This window comes from Anabrus simplex, chromosome 1 (genome assembly GCF_040414725.1).
Source record: "Anabrus simplex isolate iqAnaSimp1 chromosome 1, ASM4041472v1, whole genome shotgun sequence".
NCBI classification, from domain to species: Eukaryota; Metazoa; Arthropoda; class Insecta; order Orthoptera; family Tettigoniidae; genus Anabrus; species Anabrus simplex.
In genome coordinates, this window is record NC_090265.1 from 1358099878 (window position 1) to 1358119809 (window position 19932).

The 19932-nt window shown below is 35.8% G+C and overlaps 1 protein-coding gene across 1 annotated transcript in view; it reads right to left on the reverse strand.

Annotated features, from left to right (window-relative positions):
• Positions 1-19932, reverse strand: part of LOC136859016 (death-associated protein kinase 1) — a 1193585-nt gene that overhangs the window by 954879 nt on the left and 218774 nt on the right. The window contains exons 8-9 of the mRNA XM_068225494.1: positions 7452-7520; positions 5889-5999 (exon numbers count right to left, since the gene is read on the reverse strand). Coding sequence (XP_068081595.1) covers positions 5889-5999; positions 7452-7520 — 180 coding nt within the window. The remainder of the gene's footprint in view (positions 1-5888; positions 6000-7451; positions 7521-19932) is intronic.

A 19932-nucleotide genomic window follows, 5' to 3' on the forward strand; every position in this document is an offset into this window, starting at 1 on the left:
TGGAATGTGGAATACTGTACAAGAACAAATAGGCTCACTGTGTTATTCAGTGTTCTCGCTGCTAACTGGCAAGCAAAACTGAACAGTCCTGAAGCTAACAGCTTGTTCCCCAAAGTTACAACTTATCCTATGAAGATCAGAAATTTAAGGCGTCTTTCTAAAATCATGCAACTGTGGCGACGGCTCTTACCCAATTTGGAAATCATGTTTCTTTCACAAGGGATAACAAATAACATTTTCAGGGATAGGAAAAAAATTGATCGTACTAAGTGATAATAGCGAAAATTTGTGATATGATAAGCGAGGTATTTTTATATAGATTTAATACGATGAGAATCGGGACTTCGAATTTACAACTTGCTAATCAGGAAAGCCCGTTCATGACGAATGCACTAACAAGGTTTCACTGTATAAATATTTGCCTTTTGCAAGTATACAGATCGAAAGGAAATGAAGCTTTGCTGTCACTTGTTCTTATTTGTGGAACTGCTGATCAGTTAGCTTCCTCTGAGATACTGTATCAACAATTAGTGTAATATTAGATATAAAAGACCTTACAGACTCACATGTGAAGAGAATTTATTCATAAAATACCGCAGTTTATGTGAAGAATCACGCTAATGATCTAGTTGCTGCACAGGCTAAGCTCACTCTTTCAGAAGTGCATCATTCTCCAAGTAATTCAGTCAGAGGTCCATCCATCTGTTCATCCGTCCATCCATAGTCAAATCACGCAGCTAGAAGTGCCATCTGCAGCACATATCCCATGACGTATGCCCCGTGTGACATGGGATGGTAAAGGACTATGTAATGTGACTGACAAGCTGGCTATACACATTGTACTTCCTGGTATCATGGGTAAGGGAAGCGATTTAACCAAGTCGCAGAAAGGGATGATAATCAGCTTTCAGACCAGGGGGAGCAGCATTTGGGATATAGCGGTTTTTGTGAACATTTCACGCGTCTCTGTGGTACAGTTGTATCATGAGCAGAGAAATGGCACCATTGGGAAAAACCATATGAATTGAATAAGGTGTAACCTCATTTGATGGCGTTATGCATCAGCTAACCAAGCACCAAAATTGATTTCTTTATGCATCAAAATTCCATGCATTTGTAAAAGATTACTAAATTTGATCACTATAACACACAATGGTACTTGAAGAAATATAATCCTGAACTCAGAAAACACAAAGCGAAAGACCTAAAATCTAAATTAGCATTACAACCATGTACGTTAAAGGGACCAGTTCAACAAATGTATAATGTGACAATAGCTTCTTACAAAGTTTATTAGATTCTAAATGAAAGGAAAAAAGCTTTCGGTGATGGGAAAGTAGTAAAAGAAGCAATGTTAAACGCTGCCGAATCTCTGTTCAATTCCCACAAAGATAAATCTGCACTTATATATTCAATCAAAAGACTTCCGTTGTCTCACCAAACTGTTGCTAGGCAGGTTGAACACATTTCTGATAACATGGAATCTCAACTCCATCAGCATTTGCAATTGCAATTTTTCACTCCAATTTGATGAAAGTGCTGATACATCTGACTTTGCTGAGTTGTATTTGCTAGAATTGTTTTAGTGATTTTACAGTAAAGGAAGAGTTTGTTAAGCTGGAATGTGTGCCAGTTTGAGTGCTACTGTTGTCAGGTTTTGAAGTGCCATTATTGGAACAGAAGGGGGTAGGGGAAGGTGTCAAGCAGGTTGCATCATGAATTGGGCTGACTTGTGAAGCACCGGGTGAGTTGGCTGTGCGGTTTGGGGGCATGCACCTGTAAACTTGCATCTGGTAGATAGTGGGTTCGAACCCCACTGTCGGCAGCCCCGAAGCTGGTTGTCCGTGGTTTCCCATTTTCACACCAGGCAAATGCTGGGGCTGTACCTTAATTAAGACCACGGCCGCATCCTTCCCACTCCTAGGCCTATCCTATCCTATTATCGCCATAAGAACTACCTGTGTCGGTGCAACGTAAAGCAAACTGTAGAAACGACTTGTAAAGTATCTATCTTACTCTTCTTGAAATACTGGTACTTATCAGAAATTAATGGGATCATATTGTCAAGTATGTTATTAGAAGTGTCAGGTATCATCTAACTTTTTGCCACAAAAGAACAAGATCTTTTAGTGAATACAGTAAGAATTATTGCCCATTCGGGAGATCCTTTCTTCCTTTGTGTTTCAATAAAGGATGTATATTATAATAAGAAGTGTTACTGATTTCATTCAAATTGTGAGCTGGATTGTGATCCATTGCAATCCATTTGAATGTATATATTCTCCAATATGCTGAGGAATGGGCCCTTGTGTGAAATGTGTGAAACTTCTAAAACTTCCAGGTCTATTGTAGGGAATTTATGATTCACACTGAAATTTGTAAAAATTAACCTCATCAGAGGAATTAATGAGATGAAACGAATAACATGATATATGAAGGGAGAGGGTGAAATAGGGTGCCAGCACATAGCCTCCTCTTGTTGAATAGCACCAAGGGGTCTGCTGAAAGCTTAACGTCCCCATCCAATGGACGAATCACCATCAACAGAGTCGTGTGCCCTCACTCCATATGAACACTGTGGAGAGGTTTGGAATTGAATCCAGACTTTTAGCGTGCAATCTAGTGATTAGAAATTGTATACCACCGCATCTCCTACCCTGCCAGCCACATTCTGATGGTGAAATGTTTTTGACCAACGGCACACGAACCAGCTAACCATGGTGTCAGACCATATAGACTTGACATCTTAACAATTATGGGCAACAGGAGGGCTTCAAAGTTTATTAAAGTAAGTTTATTAAAGTATAAGATAATTTTATTCCATAAATACACAAAATCTGAAAATTAATATACTGATACGGGGAAATGTTCCAGTTTCATTCTAAGCCATTATTTAAAGACCTACCGGGCGAGTTGGCCATGAGGTTAGGAGCGCGCAGCTGTGAGCTCGTATCCGGGAGATAGTGGGTTCGAACCCCACTGTTGGCAGCCCTGAAAATGGTTTTCCGTGGTTTCCCATTTTCACACCACGCAAATGCTGGGTCCGTACCTTAATTAAGGCCATGGCCGCTTCCTTCCCATTCCTAGGCCTTTCCTATCCCATCATCGCCATAAAACCTATCTGTGTCGGTGCGACGTAAAGCAACTAGCAAAAAAAGAAATTTAAAGACCTTAAGATATTCTTACATTTATTTATTTATTTATTTATTTATTTATATATTTATTTATTTATTTTATTTACTTATTATGTACTAGTGAATGATAAAAATTACCTTTATCAGTACATTAGCACAAAGTCACTAATTAATTTACACAACATCTTGGGCTACACAGAATGGTAAATAATATTTAATACATGCAATGCTAAAATGCTCTTCCTCAAAGTATTACTGAATTACCTTCCTAAACAACAACTCTATGTACAAATTCCAGAAATCAGGGATACGGCATTACAAGAAATGAAGATAAAATAATCTTCTTAAGCATTTCATTTTTCTTGCTCGATTTAATAACTTTCAGATATATATCACAAAATAATGTAAATTTTTCAACATAGGCAAAAGTATTGAATTGTTATGCTTAATGGTTAAATAAAACATGATATAAATCATGTGGTTAAGGTAATGCAGCTGTGAGCTTGTATTTGGGAGATAGTGGGTTCGAATACCAGCCCTGAAGATGGTTTTCTGTGGTTTTCCATTTTCACACCAGGCAAATGTTGCGACTGTACCTTAATTAAGGCCACAGCCCCTACCTTCCACATCCTAGCTAGCCCTTTTCCATCCTTACATCGCCGAAAACCTTCAATGTTTTAGTGCGATGTTAAAAAAGTAGCAAGAAAATATGGGAAATTCAAACTCTAATTCAGATAACAGCTTGTCACGTACTCTCACGGCTACATCATGGGACTTGAGACTCTACTTTCCTTCACCTACCTTACTTGTTTCGTTATCCTGTGCTGCTGCATTCTACGAGCCACCTGCTGCTATTTGTCACTTCTTATCAGCTGTCCGTCTACTCGCTCAGCCTGTTCTTCGTTTACTGGACATGTTTTGCCCCCCTCCTCCCTCCGCTGTTCACGTCACGTACTACGTCTGCCTTCTCGCATGTTCTGTGCTCGCTACTCTTTGCCTATATAAGCTCACGTTGATCTTCTTTGTAGCAAGTTGGGATATGAGGTGATTCTAGTGTGGAGGGCTTCATTTGTCCTTGTACAGCTGGTCTGTTCTTCTGCTATTCTATGAACTGTTTTTCTACGACGAGGTGGGTGAGCAAAGGACATGCAGACTAACTTTTAAAATATTTCAGCTATTGGTCTTGCCCTTCCTGCTTGACATACTAAACTCTATTTTCAGTCAATATTCCTTGAAACATGGACTTACTATTTTCAAATTATATCAAGTCCTGAAAGTTCTATAAAATTTCCAAAGTGTTACGGAAGTATCTTCAGCTATGGGCACATGATTTGAAATTTGATAACGGGTGTCTCGTAGATCGTTGGAATATTGTGTCTATTTTGTGGGAACTGTCTGGAACTATGAATGCGCAAACTTTGTCATCCTTTCTCCTTCCCCCTCCACTCCTGTTTTTTTTTAATCCTTAAAGAAAGAAGTTGAAGGACCAAAACCTAGAAATTGATAATGTTTGTTACAGATCTATCATTAATTAGTTTTATTGTTTACACCAATTTTGTACGATTAAGTAGATTTTAATTAAGATTGTGGCTCACAAATCCCCAATTCCTTTTAACTTCTGTTATTTTACCTTTTCTCGTCAACATTGGTGCTGATCTAGTCGTCGTTTCAAAAAAAATATTATGTATATGAATGTTTATTTTACTTCGGCCCCTGGTTTTAATTGGACAATATGCACTGTTGCTCTATTTTTTTGAATAGTGAGGATCCGAATTTGTCATTCCTCGATAATCTTTGTACAATTTTGAGATATTATTCACCGCGTATGTGTACTCTAGGCATTATTATCAGTGTTTGTCCCTCAAAATTATGTACCTTCCTTTGGGATTCTGATCTTTAATCTATTCATGCACTTTTCTGGTGTGATGCAAAGCACGTTATTTCCTATCATGGAAAAAAGAAATCATAACAACAACAACAACAACAACAACAACAATAATAATAATAATAATAATAATAATAATAATAATAATAATAATAATAATAATAATAATAATAATAATAATAATAATAAGTTTTGTGAAAATTCTAGTCAGGATCACTACTGTGCTTAAACATTAGTTGGAATTCCCATTGAATGGGCTTGTTGGTTTTGTATCTTGTACAAAATTCCCGCTTCTTTGAATATCACAAACAAAAAAAAAAGAATTGTAACATTTTACTTTTATCTTGTTGTTATAACTAAATTCTGGATATATGTTTTGAAAATACATATGTTCTACCCTTTGGTTATTTCCAAAAGAAAACAGGATATTTTTATTTTCCCTGTTCATCCCAATGTCCATGTACCTACCACGACTTTGCCTTCTGGGTTTGCACCACAGTACGGCCCACTGCGCGTGACTGACTCTGCTGTCTTGCTATATAGAGGAGGGTTGGCCACCTTATTCGGAAAGTAACTGGCATATTAATCACTAGTATCGCTTGCTCCAAGCAAACCCACCTGGCAAGCCATACGAGTTTACCTAAGAATGGATACACTACAGCGTGATATCATCAACCAAAATCCCTAGCTTGTCTGAAACACAAGCATTCTACAATGTTTGCCATAGCAATAAATCTCTTGACACTGCAGTATCACTATCCCAGCAAGTTCTTAACACAATGTAATGATTCAGTCCAGGTATATGTACACTAATCTAAAATAACAACTGAACCATGAATTTATGAGAATCTTAAATGTTTTACACAAACCTTGTTAACAATGTTTACATCTATATCAGCAACACCAAGTAATTCATCAAGACCATCAACATTTCCTTCGACAGCAGCACAGTGCAATGCTAACACAACAAAATTGTCCTCCTGAAACACATAAAATTTACCGTGATGTTTTAACAAACAAATTGGAAATGCATATTTATAAACAAATCTTTACAAGCAAGAATTCTGGGAATACATTCCCTATCTATCAGTAATGCGACTAAGAGCTTCAGCTTTCATTCTTGAAATTTCAGACATGAAACTTAATAGTATAAGGATGAAAATATAGATAATAGATGAATTTGAGTCCCCAATTCATAATCTTCTTCAGTAAATGAGAAGCAATTTACTAACCTTTTTGTTTCACAGCTTAGAAGTCTATATAATATATCATTTTATTTGAAATAATCTACATAATATAATACAAAGTAACATTCTAACAATGGCATCTGAGAGTAAAACAATGTATAATTTCTGTAATTTAAAAGTTTATTTAGTATTTCCAGCAATCTTTAAAGAAAATGAACAAAAATTACCTCCACAGGCTGAGCAGCTTCATTTGAATTCTTATTGTTCAGAACCATGTTAACACACTACTTCACCATGGTAAGGACTATGGAATGTAGGGCACAGAAGCAGGAAGGAAAACACCAGACTTAGCACAGTCAGGATATCTGGGTAACAGAGAGAGGCACTGGACTGGATCAATAGGCTGGCTGCTTTAGCACGGGCTCCAAGCTCACACATTACTCTTCTAATCAATAGCACAGCACTCAGAGTTATCTGAACATTTTGTGTGTTACTACTTCCAATTCACAACACCTGTGTTTACATAAACTCTACTATAATACATGTATAGGTCAGTATCTCCATAATGTATGCATGTATAGGACAGAAATATTGCATGACACTGATTTTCTAATTTTTTTTTAGTGAACAGTCGCAAAGTAAATTTGATTCATAAGAAAAATTAAGTAAAATTAAATACAATAACAGAAAATCCATGTAGTATGGAATATCCTAATAAAGATGTTGCTTTAACCTCAAGTAAATATTTTAAAATATAATTTAAAAAATGACAATGGAATTAACATGCAAGGAATGTTCTTTCAGAAGAAGAAAAACTATGTTGTTATGCTAATTTTCAGTAACATTACTGTATCTGTATAAGACAAGCACATTTTAATAAATAAATAAATAAATAAATAAATAAATAAATAAATAAATAAATAAATAAATAAATAAATAAATAAATAAATAAATAAATAAATAAATAAATAAATAAATAAATATATAAATAAATCCATCTTCATGCAATGATTTAACTCTGAAGGAATTTACAAAAACAGTTTCAACTAATACACAATAACTGCAATGGCTATACTATTACTCACAATTAGAAATTCAACAACACAACTTTAATTATAAGTAGAATGTAACAACAGAAATAAATGATTCTGATTCCTATCCAAATTCCACATGGCAATATTAAAGAACAAATAGTATGGACTAACATGAAATAAATAGCAAATAAACTGCAGGCAGAATACTTACTTTACTACTTTGGAAGCCCACTGGCTGTCTCTGTAACCTCATACATAACTGCACAGCTCGTACGCACCGCTAAAACAAAAGTATGATTACAATCTTTCTGTAACTTCTTTCAATGAATGTATTTCCTTAGACCATTTCTTACAATCCCATTTAAAATATACTCAAATCTGTAACAATGATGTACAGATTTTTTTAAATCCCTTTATTTTAGCTTTAATTGAAGACATATTCATGTTATGTTTAACATATGTGAATACGAAAGAACATTTGGCTGCTAGGAATGAGGAAGTGGACTGGGACCTTTCGACTGATGTGTAGTCCCAGCAATTTCCTGGAGTAAGGAGAAAAGTTAAGGAGAAGAATTCAAAACAGACAGCAGTCCAGAATGACCAAAATCAATATTTGAAATGCAGGCCCTAAATTTTAGAACTATTAATTCAGATAAGTACACCACCAACCGAGTTATATATAATTGTCATTTATCTGAACCTGCATTATTTCATGTCCAAATTATATAAAGAAATAAAAAATAGAATCACCAACAAACTACATCATCTTTGATGAAATTATTCTCCACATCTGCAGCAGCAGCAACAACAACAACAACAACAAATATCTAGAAATCGTTAAAAACATTATATAAAAATACTTTAAATACATCTGTCAAAACTGCAAAAATTACATTAGTGTGCATAATGTACACCATAATGTAATGTCTCATATTTCAAAGGAAGAAATGTTGGATTGTAGTTCCTGGAAACAGTACCAGATTTATAAACAGGGCCCAAGATACAACATTTTTTGGAATGAAAAGTTTGCCCATATATAATAATTTATTAACGTTGTTCTATAAAGGAATAATATTTTAATGTTGATTTACTTACTTTTTAAATTGAAATTAAATAGTTACTATATTTTACAAACAAATAAAACACAGATATCAGAACAAAACATTCTAACTAAAATGGGTCTTAAAATATAATTCAAAAAGACAGAAATTATGTTCCAAAAACCTGCATAGGCCCCAACACTATGTTTCTAAATTTGTACGTGTATGCATCAAGAGGGAAATATTCAGACAAAAACATCAGTATAATCAAGAAGAAATAAGAACACAAGCGCATGGTAAACTAATATGTTATCTACCCATGGTTCTGTTATCTACCTATATGGGGTTTTTTTTGTTTTGTTTTTTGCTAGTTGCTTTACGTCACACCGACACAGATAGGTCTTATAGCGACGATGGGACAGGGAGGGTTAGGAGTGGGAAGGAAGCGGCCGTGGCCTTAATTAAGGTACAGCCCCAGCATTTGCCTGGTGTGAAAATGGGAAACCACAGAAAACCATTTTCACAGCTGCCAACAGTGGGATTCGAACCTACTATCTCCCGAATACTGGATACCGGCCGCAACCTATATGTTATCTAAGCATAAACTTCTCTGACAAAATTACATTTGATACCCAAATCACCCTGAAAAACTGAGACACCAAGTAGAAATTCTTGTTAACTCACCTTTACTGCAAGTAGACCAGAAATTCCAAATTCTAAATGTTTCAATCACTCCAGCACTCATACATCCATTCCAGGCAACACCTATACTCAAACTTCTACAAAGGTTTATATGCGATGGAAATAAGATAATATGAAGCATGGCCAGGAAATACAGACGTCTTGGCCTCTTCTGTGCCTCTTGGGAAGCTCAACATTAACGTATAAATATCTGTCAGGTTTTGAGTTGAGAAAACAACTCTTATATGAATGGCACAAAGGACCTAAAAGCAGAGAGTGATTGCTGCTTCATTCAACTTGACAGCACTAAAGGGTCATAACAGTTGCACTCAATTTCCCAATACAAGGAAGATTCATACTGACTGAGAAAGCGTAAATTTTTGCACTGGGGTGAATAGTGTCATAAGGGTAACGGTGTCACATTAAATCAGGAATACACATCAGCTAATAAATGGATATAGGATCACCATAGTCTTTCATGTTCAGAATGGCGGGACAGCTAACGGTGCCGCATTTCGCTCCTTACTGGGCAGGTCCCAGGAGGTGGTGGTGGTAATTTTTGTTTTAAAAGGAAGTCCAACTAGGTAATCATCCTCTCTGAACAAATTAGTGGAAAAGAAATTTAAAAGAAAACAAAATTATTTATTTAACGAAAGAATTTGGCAACGCAGTACAAAATAAAACAAAACATTATTGAAATAGGACGAAAAATTACTAACGAATCAAAAGGGAACGTACGTTCCCTGAGTAACAGTACATTTGTAATTTATATACCTTTGATTAATCAGACCACACTAACTTCATCAGAAATTGTTCATCTTGGGTTAACATTTACTGATACCATCCGCAAAATTGCATTTGACGATCGGGATTGTCCTCATTAAGCGCATGCAGTAATCGTGGGATGTAAACTTTCCACTTAGCTGTTTTCAAAATTCGTCGTACACTTGTACTGCTAATCCCCACTTCCCGTGCACATTGTGTAGTAGACTTCTGTGGAGAATTAGCAAAACTTTCCAACACGTGAGCCAACGAAGCAGGACTAGTAGCTATGCGAGTTTTCCTTAACTTCCTTTGTGAATATCACAAATCATTCCATGCATCACAAACTTTCCAATGATGCGTTTAATTGTTAGGCGTGTTGGGGGTTCTGTTTCAAACTCCCTCCTCCACTGACGTTGCACTTCAATGGCATTATCAAACCTGATAAACCACTTCAGAATGTACTTTCGTTGCTCAAACGTCACGCGTGCTCCAGTCATTTTGTTTTCCCACTATCGTGATGCAAGTACTGACATCTGTTGAGCGAAAGACCATACTGCAACATTTAAAAACAATGATAACAGTTGACAATGTCCATATCCCGATATTGTCTAACAAAGAGTGTATAAATTTTTCTGGCGGACTTTGTACATTTCTAACTACAGCTGAGTACTTGCTTATATTACTAGGGTTATCTCATTCATTCTTCATCCATCTTATAATTTTATGATCATTTTCTTTCTGACTTAATACTAATAGTTCACTATTCATCAAAAATGTTCTTCTAATCACTATAGTTTCTTTAGATACTTTTACAAGATGAAATTCTTCTCTCATTTCCCCACACAACACACATCTTGCATTGTCCTTTTACCTTGTCCATCCCTTGTTTTTGTAAATTTCCATCAACCACCATATCAGCCTTCTTCTTTCTCTTCTCTTTACATTACTTCACCTTACATTTGTTTCCTTGTTTATCATATTAAATACCGAGAGGGTCACCTTGCTCCTGCACTCAGACTCCTACAACTGTCTTTGAATATCCTTGACACTTCGTACGATTCTTTTCCATATTGTTGCCTTTCCCCTCACCATGTCTATCTCCCAATAATTAATCCCAACCTCTCTTACTTTTAACCTTACCTAACCAATAATCTTCGGACATGTTGTCTCTCTGGTGTTGGTATGCCCTCTGCAGGAGCAAGCCCCCCCCCCCCCCCTCTCCTCTTTTGATCGTTAACCAATAACTCATAATTCTCTTTAAAATGTCTACTTGAATACTGTATTCACATCACATAGTCCTGCACCACAATTTGCTGTACAGTTTGGCAGTCCCATTACAATTTTAATAAACTTGCTATTTGATTCAGCATTTCATTCACCTCCTCTACTCCCCATATCTCAAGCACCATATTACATTCTGCTCTTTACTACAGCTTGAAAAATCAATTTTTGGATCTTAGAGTCTAGCCTATATTAGGGAACATATTGACAAAAAATATTTAGCTTGATAATTACTCTTGCTTGTTGTTTAAAGGGGCCTAACATCGAAGGTCATCGGCCCATGCTTGATAATTATGCCAAGTATCAAACAAGTATCAAATATCAACATTTCTTAATATAAGTTTTTAATTTTACTATAACATCCCTAAATTCCATGTATTCTTAGTTCTCACGAAATCATTTTCTTCTATCCAACATGAATTCGTATTTCTCTCAACTCATTCTCATACACCAACTTCTTCTGAATTTTGCTATAAGCAACATCTAGCCTACTTAATTTATTTGGTTCCAAATTAATTTGCAATATAAAGTGTTTGACCTCAAATTGTAGCATCAATCTCTCACATCAGTATCATATCATCTACCCAAACGTTGTACTAAATTGCTCTCTCTCTCTCTCTCTCTCTCTCTCTCTCTCTCTCTCTTGCCTAAACACTACCAATTTTATTTAACTCCAAGGAGCAATATAAAATTTGTCTGACAGAACAAGCGACAGGGTCACGAGGTCAAGAAGTAAGGGAACATTCCATTCTTTTCACATTAACATCCACACAACAGCCACTTATCGTCATGAGATATCTATTATCAACACAATTATCTACAACAACATTGCAGATAACAGTAACCATGAAGGATGTTCCCTCAAGAATTAACAGACAAACATGTTATTCACAGTAAGTGTTAACGAGACATTTTCATTTTAAGCAACACCAAAACATTTACAGCTCCTCATATTTTTTCACCACGTAATATTTTAAAGCAACGTAATACTTTAAACATGAGTGTTACCCTATTAGACTGATGACAACAAGAAGGCAGTAAATGTGTTGTTTGATGACGATGCTTCTTGTTTAAAAGGGCCTAAGATATAGGTCATCGGCCATTAATGGTACCACATGAGACAAAATGTAATGACAAAATTCCAAAATTCCTCCACAAATTCAAAACATGATGATGAATCAATGAACGAATACTGTACCAGTCCAAAATGGTCATTCTTTGAAGAAAGGAGACAATGTTATTTCTTTGATATAATTTATTCATTTCTAATAGTTATTTCCGCTGAGCGAACAGCTATCCTGCCAGCGAGTCTCAAGGTTACAAGAGGGGAGGCACTCGTATACTTTTATTTTTCTAGCAGCAAGTAACAAGCAAGAACACAGTTACGTGACATGACGAGCCTACACGCTATGCGCACAGCTACAATTTAGGACAAAGATTATACTAGAAAGATTCCCAACACATGTTAATAACCAATAAGAATTAAGATGTATTTTTTCAGCCAATAGAAATAGGTAAATATAACCCTTACCACTATGGAGGAATATGAGACAATATAAGCTGGTGCCAGTTCACTACTCACTCTCTTACAGACAAATTCTCTTACACAACAGACTCACATACAAAACAGATCTCTTACTTACAAATTTGTACAAGCTGATGATCCTGCACTCTTCAATTCTACGAGACTTGGAATTATGATATTTCAACTAGTTGTCTACATCAGCGAGCCAAGTGGCTAAGACCAGGCAGAAAGCAACCTTGAAGCCAGGTGCGATCAGCAGAAAGGAAGCCGACTAGGAGGAACAGTTGTAGAGAACCAGCTCGGCAAACAGTCTTATGCTCAACTGTTTATCGATTGACTATAATAAGTTAACTTCTCACCAGTGTCGTACATGGAATATGGGGCGTGCGCATTTGATTTTTATACTGCAAGTTGAGTATTTATTTAGTAGTGAGCAAGATAATTTGTGTGTGATATATAATGTGCCCATTCTACAGTTTAACCTCAGTTTCAGCTCGCAATTCATGGAAACAACAAGGTAATCAGTAGACTTATTTCGAGTGCAGCGAAGGTAAGGGTTACCATGAAGTCACCTCTACTTAATACTACATGGGAATCATTCGTCAACATGACCTGCTAAATCATCGAGATGCAGCCATGGTGTTGAACCTCCACCACCGCCAATGGAATCCAGAACTCCAGCCTAATCCTGACCTCCGCAGAAGGGAAATCAACAATCATCACTGCTATATGAGTGCCAATTTTTGTAACTAATCTTATATTTTCACAGATTATATTATGATCCTGCTTTTGAAGTAATTATTTATCTCTAATTAGCAATAGAAATAGATTTTTTCTTCCATCTATTTAAGGTGTTGGTTAGATAGAGTGGAATGTACGTTGTAGTCTATTTTAGTACAGGATTGATAGTACTATCTTCTAAATTGAAATTCCAAGGCCCTATTTGACACATAATAATCAGTGTAATAATACTATGAAACAATGCCCATTAAATAAATGCCCATTAAATATTTTTTTTTTTTTTTTTTTTTAACTGGACTGAATCTAATCTTATGTTGTGAAATGAATTAATGGTAGAGTTTCATCTACTTAAGAATTCCATGTGGAAATAAGTGAATCATCTAATGATTATTGGTCTGATGAGGAGAATAATAATTACTGAACTAAAATAATGAGAATTGAGAGAAAGTGAGGATTGGGAATAGTGATAGGCTATAAAATTGGTGTTGAGCTACTATTAAATTATTTTAAGTTGTGAAAACCTTGCTATTTGATTGATGTGTGCTCAGTTTGAACCGGTGGAATAAATGGTATGACCCTATGACCAATTTATCAGATTTTGAGCAAATTAATTATGAGTGATATATTTTTGAAAGTGTGTTTAGCTAATTGAGAACAACCGTCGGATCATGTAATGATAATACTCATTCACTTAGGAGGCTCAACATGTTATTAAAGAAGTAACTATTTATCCTATTCCAGTAAATAATTTCAGTGATGTTTAGTAAATTTTATTCTTCCCATTAATTCTTTTAAGACGATTGTGCTGCTCTACAAAGAACAGTTCGCGGAAATGATTTCTACACATTCTATCACCAACCTGTAGGGTGGAAATTTTAACAGTTTCGAATACTGAGCGCACGCACAGAAGATAGACTTTGAATGCTGTGGAGAATATTTGTTCATTATGTGAACCATATGCTCAGTGAAAGTATATCTGGACTTTGTGTGGAATTTTCCATAGTGGAAGGCTCAGATCTTGTTGTATTTCAGCCATTTTTCTAGAAATGTTAGATAATACATATGTCCATTTTTCAGCATATTTTAAGTTTGCTATTAGGAAAATTTGATCAGAGATTAAATCTGTTAACAAAGATAGATCATATTTTAGTCCAGGAAACTTAAATATTATTCAATGAAATTAATTCTTGTTAGCCAAGGAAAGAAAAATCTGAAGATGCTGAAAAGCTAATGAAAATAGGATTTTAATGTCACAGTTCAGGGAAACAGTCCAGTGTAAATTAAAATTTCAGATGCATAAGGAATGCAATAAAATGAAGCTAATTACCAGTGCAATAAATTATATCAGGACTAAACCATGTTTCTAAACAATGGAATTAAATACTATGCTAATAATCATTGTGATAAATTAGCAGATTAAAAATCAGAGACCATAATTAACCGTAATTAGTCCCTGATTAATTAATCATGGGAGTACAACCAATTCTTAAATAATCATCAAGATAAATAGGTTCACATAATTGTAATAATCATTATGGTAAATTTTGGATCGTTATTATTGACAGAGGTGTAGAATCTCTTGGAGGAGGAAACTGTTTGTAGAAGATTTTATTTGTAAATCTTGTGTTTTAGTAATACCTTCTGTATTATCTGGAGTGTGGTGATAGAATATTTTATTTGTATTCCATGTAACTACCTAACCTGTACAGTGTAAATAGTTTTGTAACATATTGTATTTGTAACTACTAGATTATTGTGCTATATTTACTGGAACTGTCCAGAAAGTTTGTGATGCAGAATTTTGAAACAGGGTGTGTTGGCCTTTGTTAGTTATGCATTCTAGAAGTATGTTCTTACTACTCTGGAAAATGGAAGGTTCGCGATTGAGGTGTTCGAGAAAGTTGTGTTAAGATCGCGACAACAGAAAGAGTTGATTGGTGAATCTGGGCAAGCTCCTGCGTTCTGAATGGCTACTCCAAGGCCAGATTTCCCTTTAAAACGGAGATAGGCAGCATTTTGTCGGTCTTTAAGTCTTGAGTCTGTCTTAAACCTGTCTGTCTTTGGTCTGCCGTCTGCCAGAATTTTAACGTCGTCGGAGACTCCTCGCTTTCACGATGGGCGGCCTTAGGGTAAGCACGGTTGTTTTCAGTCCCGTTTTAATTTGCATTTAATTTTCGTTAAAGTATCACTCATGAGATTGCCCTAATCGCCACTCTATTAACCTGATGTTTTGAAAGGTACGTTTAACTTCAATCTAAATTGTAATAGCATATTGTGTTTCTTCTTACCTTCAAGATTGTATTGTACAACCTTGTTTGTAATTAGATGTACGGTATTCGCTGGACTCTTTGAAATAATAAGAATCTCTTGTCAAGGAACATCTATTTGTTGTATCTCAAGGAACATGTAATTTGTATTTTACAAACTGTGTATTTTCCGCATTGCTGAACTTTTCGTAATTTATTTTGTAAGGTCCATTTGGTAAATAATATTTTAAAAAATCAAAGATCACCGTTGACTTTTCCGAAAACCACAACCTAGACATCTCCATGCCCTTGGTAAGGTTCCCAGTACCATTCCATGTTCCTTGTTCGTTAATGTCAAGTTGCCCTCACTGATATTTACTCGCGCTGTTTTCGCCGCAGTTCATTACATGATTGTGGTGTATATAGCGTTTAAGGAACCTTGTAATTGGAGGGTCCAATAAATAAAATCACTAAGTCCATTTTTTGACAAATGGAGATAATGCATGTATCCGGACCAAAATTTCCCGCTCTTTTCAAATCTCCAATCAGTTTCAACGATACTTAATCCTAAGTCTATGTAACTTGCGTAAGTATAATTCGTACTTTCTAGTAATTAAATTTAAGAAATCCGTAAGTCCAAAGAAATCACTAAGTCCACTCAGTGCAGCAAAATAAATCCCCAAGTCCACTCAAGGCAACGAAAGAAATCCCTAAGTCCACTAAATCCATTGAAATAAATCCAACATTTCCCTCTTCCCATCCTAGATATTGTTGTCAACAAATACACTCTGCCAACTTCATTTATTGCTCAACAATAAAGTCAGAGGAATAATATTGCTTAGTTGTGTGTTTGTAACACTCCCATGTGTAGTGAGGAAGATGTCAAAGTACGTGTTAGGTGCAGATGAAATACGTATGTACAAGAAACTCATAGTTTTGCTTTATTCCACTTAATTCATATGCTTTTACTGAAAGTTTAGACTATAAAAGTATCTATATACAAACATATTTCATCTTTCAGTTTAATGTTCAGAGAGAATATTGATGGACCTTGAGGATACCTTCAAAGAACACGACAATGAATCTGTGCGAGAGACTACAGAGCAAGCCGAGATATCCACCGTTATTCAGTTACAAGAAGACAATGGAAATATGGAAGAGAGTGGCTTGAGAAAAGAGGGTATCTTGTACACTGAAGCAGGAAACAGCCAGGCATCAGTCGTGTTAGAAGAAATGGTAACTGGTATATTTTCTGCAGAAAGAGAGGATGATAATTTACCAGGTCAGTAAAGAAAATTCACTTAGCAATATAGTATTTACCTCCTCAAGTTCATTTGCCATAATTCAAAATTAAAGGGTTATCTTTTGTGGTATTTATGCTTAAAACATTCTTGTGTCTTTTGTTGCAGAGCATGAGAGTCCTGTTCATCAACAAAGCAAGAAATCTGTGACAGCCAATGTTGATTATAGATCATCAGGTACTGCAGATGGTATGAAGAGGAGCGCCGTTACAGAAGGAGAATATAACGACAGTGTTAATATTCAAAGTGTTAAGAACGTGAAAGTCGGCAAGAAAAGAAAGCTTGATGTAAAAAACTGGAAACAAAATAGGAAAATAGCCAGTAACACAAACGGTGAAAAAAGGGTGATGGGGAACATTCCTCCATGCCGGTGCAAGTGTGCCAGAAAATTATCAGTACTTAACAGGAAAAAGTTGTACAACAGATTTAACAGTCTGCAATCACACACGGAACAGAACATATATTTACAAGGCTGTCTGCAGTTAATTCAACCAAAAAGACATCGTCCAAGGGTATCTGATATTCCTTCCCGTCCTAGGCGAGCTTTCAGATATTCTGTAACTGTAGACAACAATCAAACAATTTCATTGTGCCTCTCTGCATTTACTGCTCTTTTTGGTATTAAGCGGGATCATCTGGTAGCAAAAGTGCAGAAACCAGATAGCAGTGTAATAGACATGAACGGAAAGCACCAACATCATCGGAGAACAAGTGAGGAGACACTGGAGAAAGTTAGAAATTTTATTGATAATCTGCCCTGTAGAGAATCACACTACACACGATCAGACAATAGGCTAAGGAAGTTCTTGGACCCAGAAATGAACACTTCAAAGCTTCATAAAGCTTACAATCAAGAACATAAAGACAATGTCATCTCATACGAAATCTTCCGGCGGGTTTTTACGACTGAGTTTAATATATCGTTTGGTCTGCCTAGAAAAGATATGTGTAATATCTGCACAAGATACAAAATAGACATTGATGCAGCTAAATCATCCAAAAATGATGGAACTGAAGAAAATCTGGTGAAGTGCTTGGAGCAGCACCAGAGAAATGCAGAAACGTTTTTTCAGCAACTCAGTGCTGCGAAAAACGATGACTCTGTAGATACTCTTGCCATTTGCTTCGATTTCCAGAAGAATTTGCCCTTACCTGTCACAAATGTGCAAGATGAATATTATCGCCGTCAGTTGTGGATTCACATATTTGGAATTCATAATATAAAGACAAACAAAGCCGTTATGTACATGTATGCAGAACATTTTGCTGCAAAGGGCCCTGATGAAGTAATAACCTGTCTTGAGGATTACATTAATGTTAACAAGTCAACAGAAAGGAATCTTGTTCTTTTTTGTGATAATGCATTCTCACAAAACAAGAATAGGTATATCTTTTGTTATTTAGATCAGCTATGTGTTAAGAGCATTTTTGATAAAATAACAATAGTGTACCCTGTACCAGGACACAGTATGATGCCCATTGATTCAGATTTTGGAGCAATCGAGCGATATAAGAAGAAGTCTGAAACAGTTTATGGTCCTGAAAAGTATGTGAAAATGGTAAAGGAGTGTAAGAAGAAGAACCACTTTGATGTTGTGTTTGTGCAAAACTTCCTCACAGGTAGTTCTGAAGATCCTAGGAAAGAGTCATTCCTGTCCTACACTATCAGGAAATGAACAGGGGCATATTAAAGCCCAGTTTGCCAGGTATATCGAAATGTCGTCGGGTCGTTTTCCAAGCAGGGGGAAAGATGCAATTATTTGAAGAGACCAATGGAACAGGCTTTAAGGAGGTGACACTGTATAGATATGGTGTATCTAAGAATAGCCTGCTGAATTTGAGACCAAAGCAGAAATACAAAACGTACTTGCCATTGAAGGAGGGAAAGGTGAAGGACTTAAAACACATGCTCCAGTATGTGCCAGTAAGTGACAGATTGTTTTATAGCGGTGTGTTCCAAACTACTGACTCCAGTCTTGATAGTTCTGATGAAATGGGTGATGTGGATGAGTACGAGTGACATTTGAAGCCCAAAAATTAACAGGAAAACATTATACAAACCAAAAAATCACCAAGTCCATGAGTGTATTTTGCATTTTATAAACTATATTTCACTACTAATAAGAGCTTTTAGTTATTTTAAATAATAGTTGATATGTATATTTTCATATAACAGAACATTGGATTACAGAAGTGAAAAATATAGATTTTGTGTAAGTTTGAAACTTTGTATTTTATTTCCTGAAAAGTTGAAAAAACGGACTTAGGGATTTTATTTATTGGACCCTCCAATTTGACTTACTTTCCTCCTTTTAACTGTGTTTTTGTGACCGCTGAAGTAACAGTTACAATTATTAGGGAAAACTAAGTAACAATCAATTAGTTAAAACACAATTAACTGATAGCTTCATTTGGATAAGGAAATTAAGGATTGTAAATAAGATTTAAATGTTGTAATAAATAAGCTTGTGTAAGATAATTACTTAGATTGTGAACCACATGGTTAAATGGAATTAATCCTAATATTGGAATAAAATTAGGTGAGACATTATTATGCTCGACTGGTCACACGAACGTTCCACATTGGGAAGCCTCGTGGTCTCCGCTTGAGCTACCCATGGACGGGGGCAATATGAATTTAAAATAATCAGCAGATCCAGCTCACAATACTGAAAGTGAAAATAATTCCAAAATCCATCCACTGACTAGAATTCAAAAGATGACTATGAAGAATGATTATGAATTAAAAACGATCTGCGAATCAGACCCAAAATGTCCCACCTTCCCAGAAATAACTTAAAATAATTGTATAAACTGAACAAGGGACTGCTTCTTAAGCAGAATCCTAAATCAATGATGCTTGTTGCCTAAACGGGTCCAAGATTCAGGTCACTGGCCCTTCATAATAGTACTAATCACTGGTGAAGTACAACAGTGGTGTTTCTCATGTAGCAGTACTAATCACAAGTAACATAGACTGATGGTGTTCCTCACATAGTGGGACTAATCACAGGTATTGTATTACTCACAGCAGGGGCGTATTCTCCTTGAATGCAAGGCATTCATTGCATGCGTTATGATAACACAAAGAACTGTCTGATTTACGATTTTA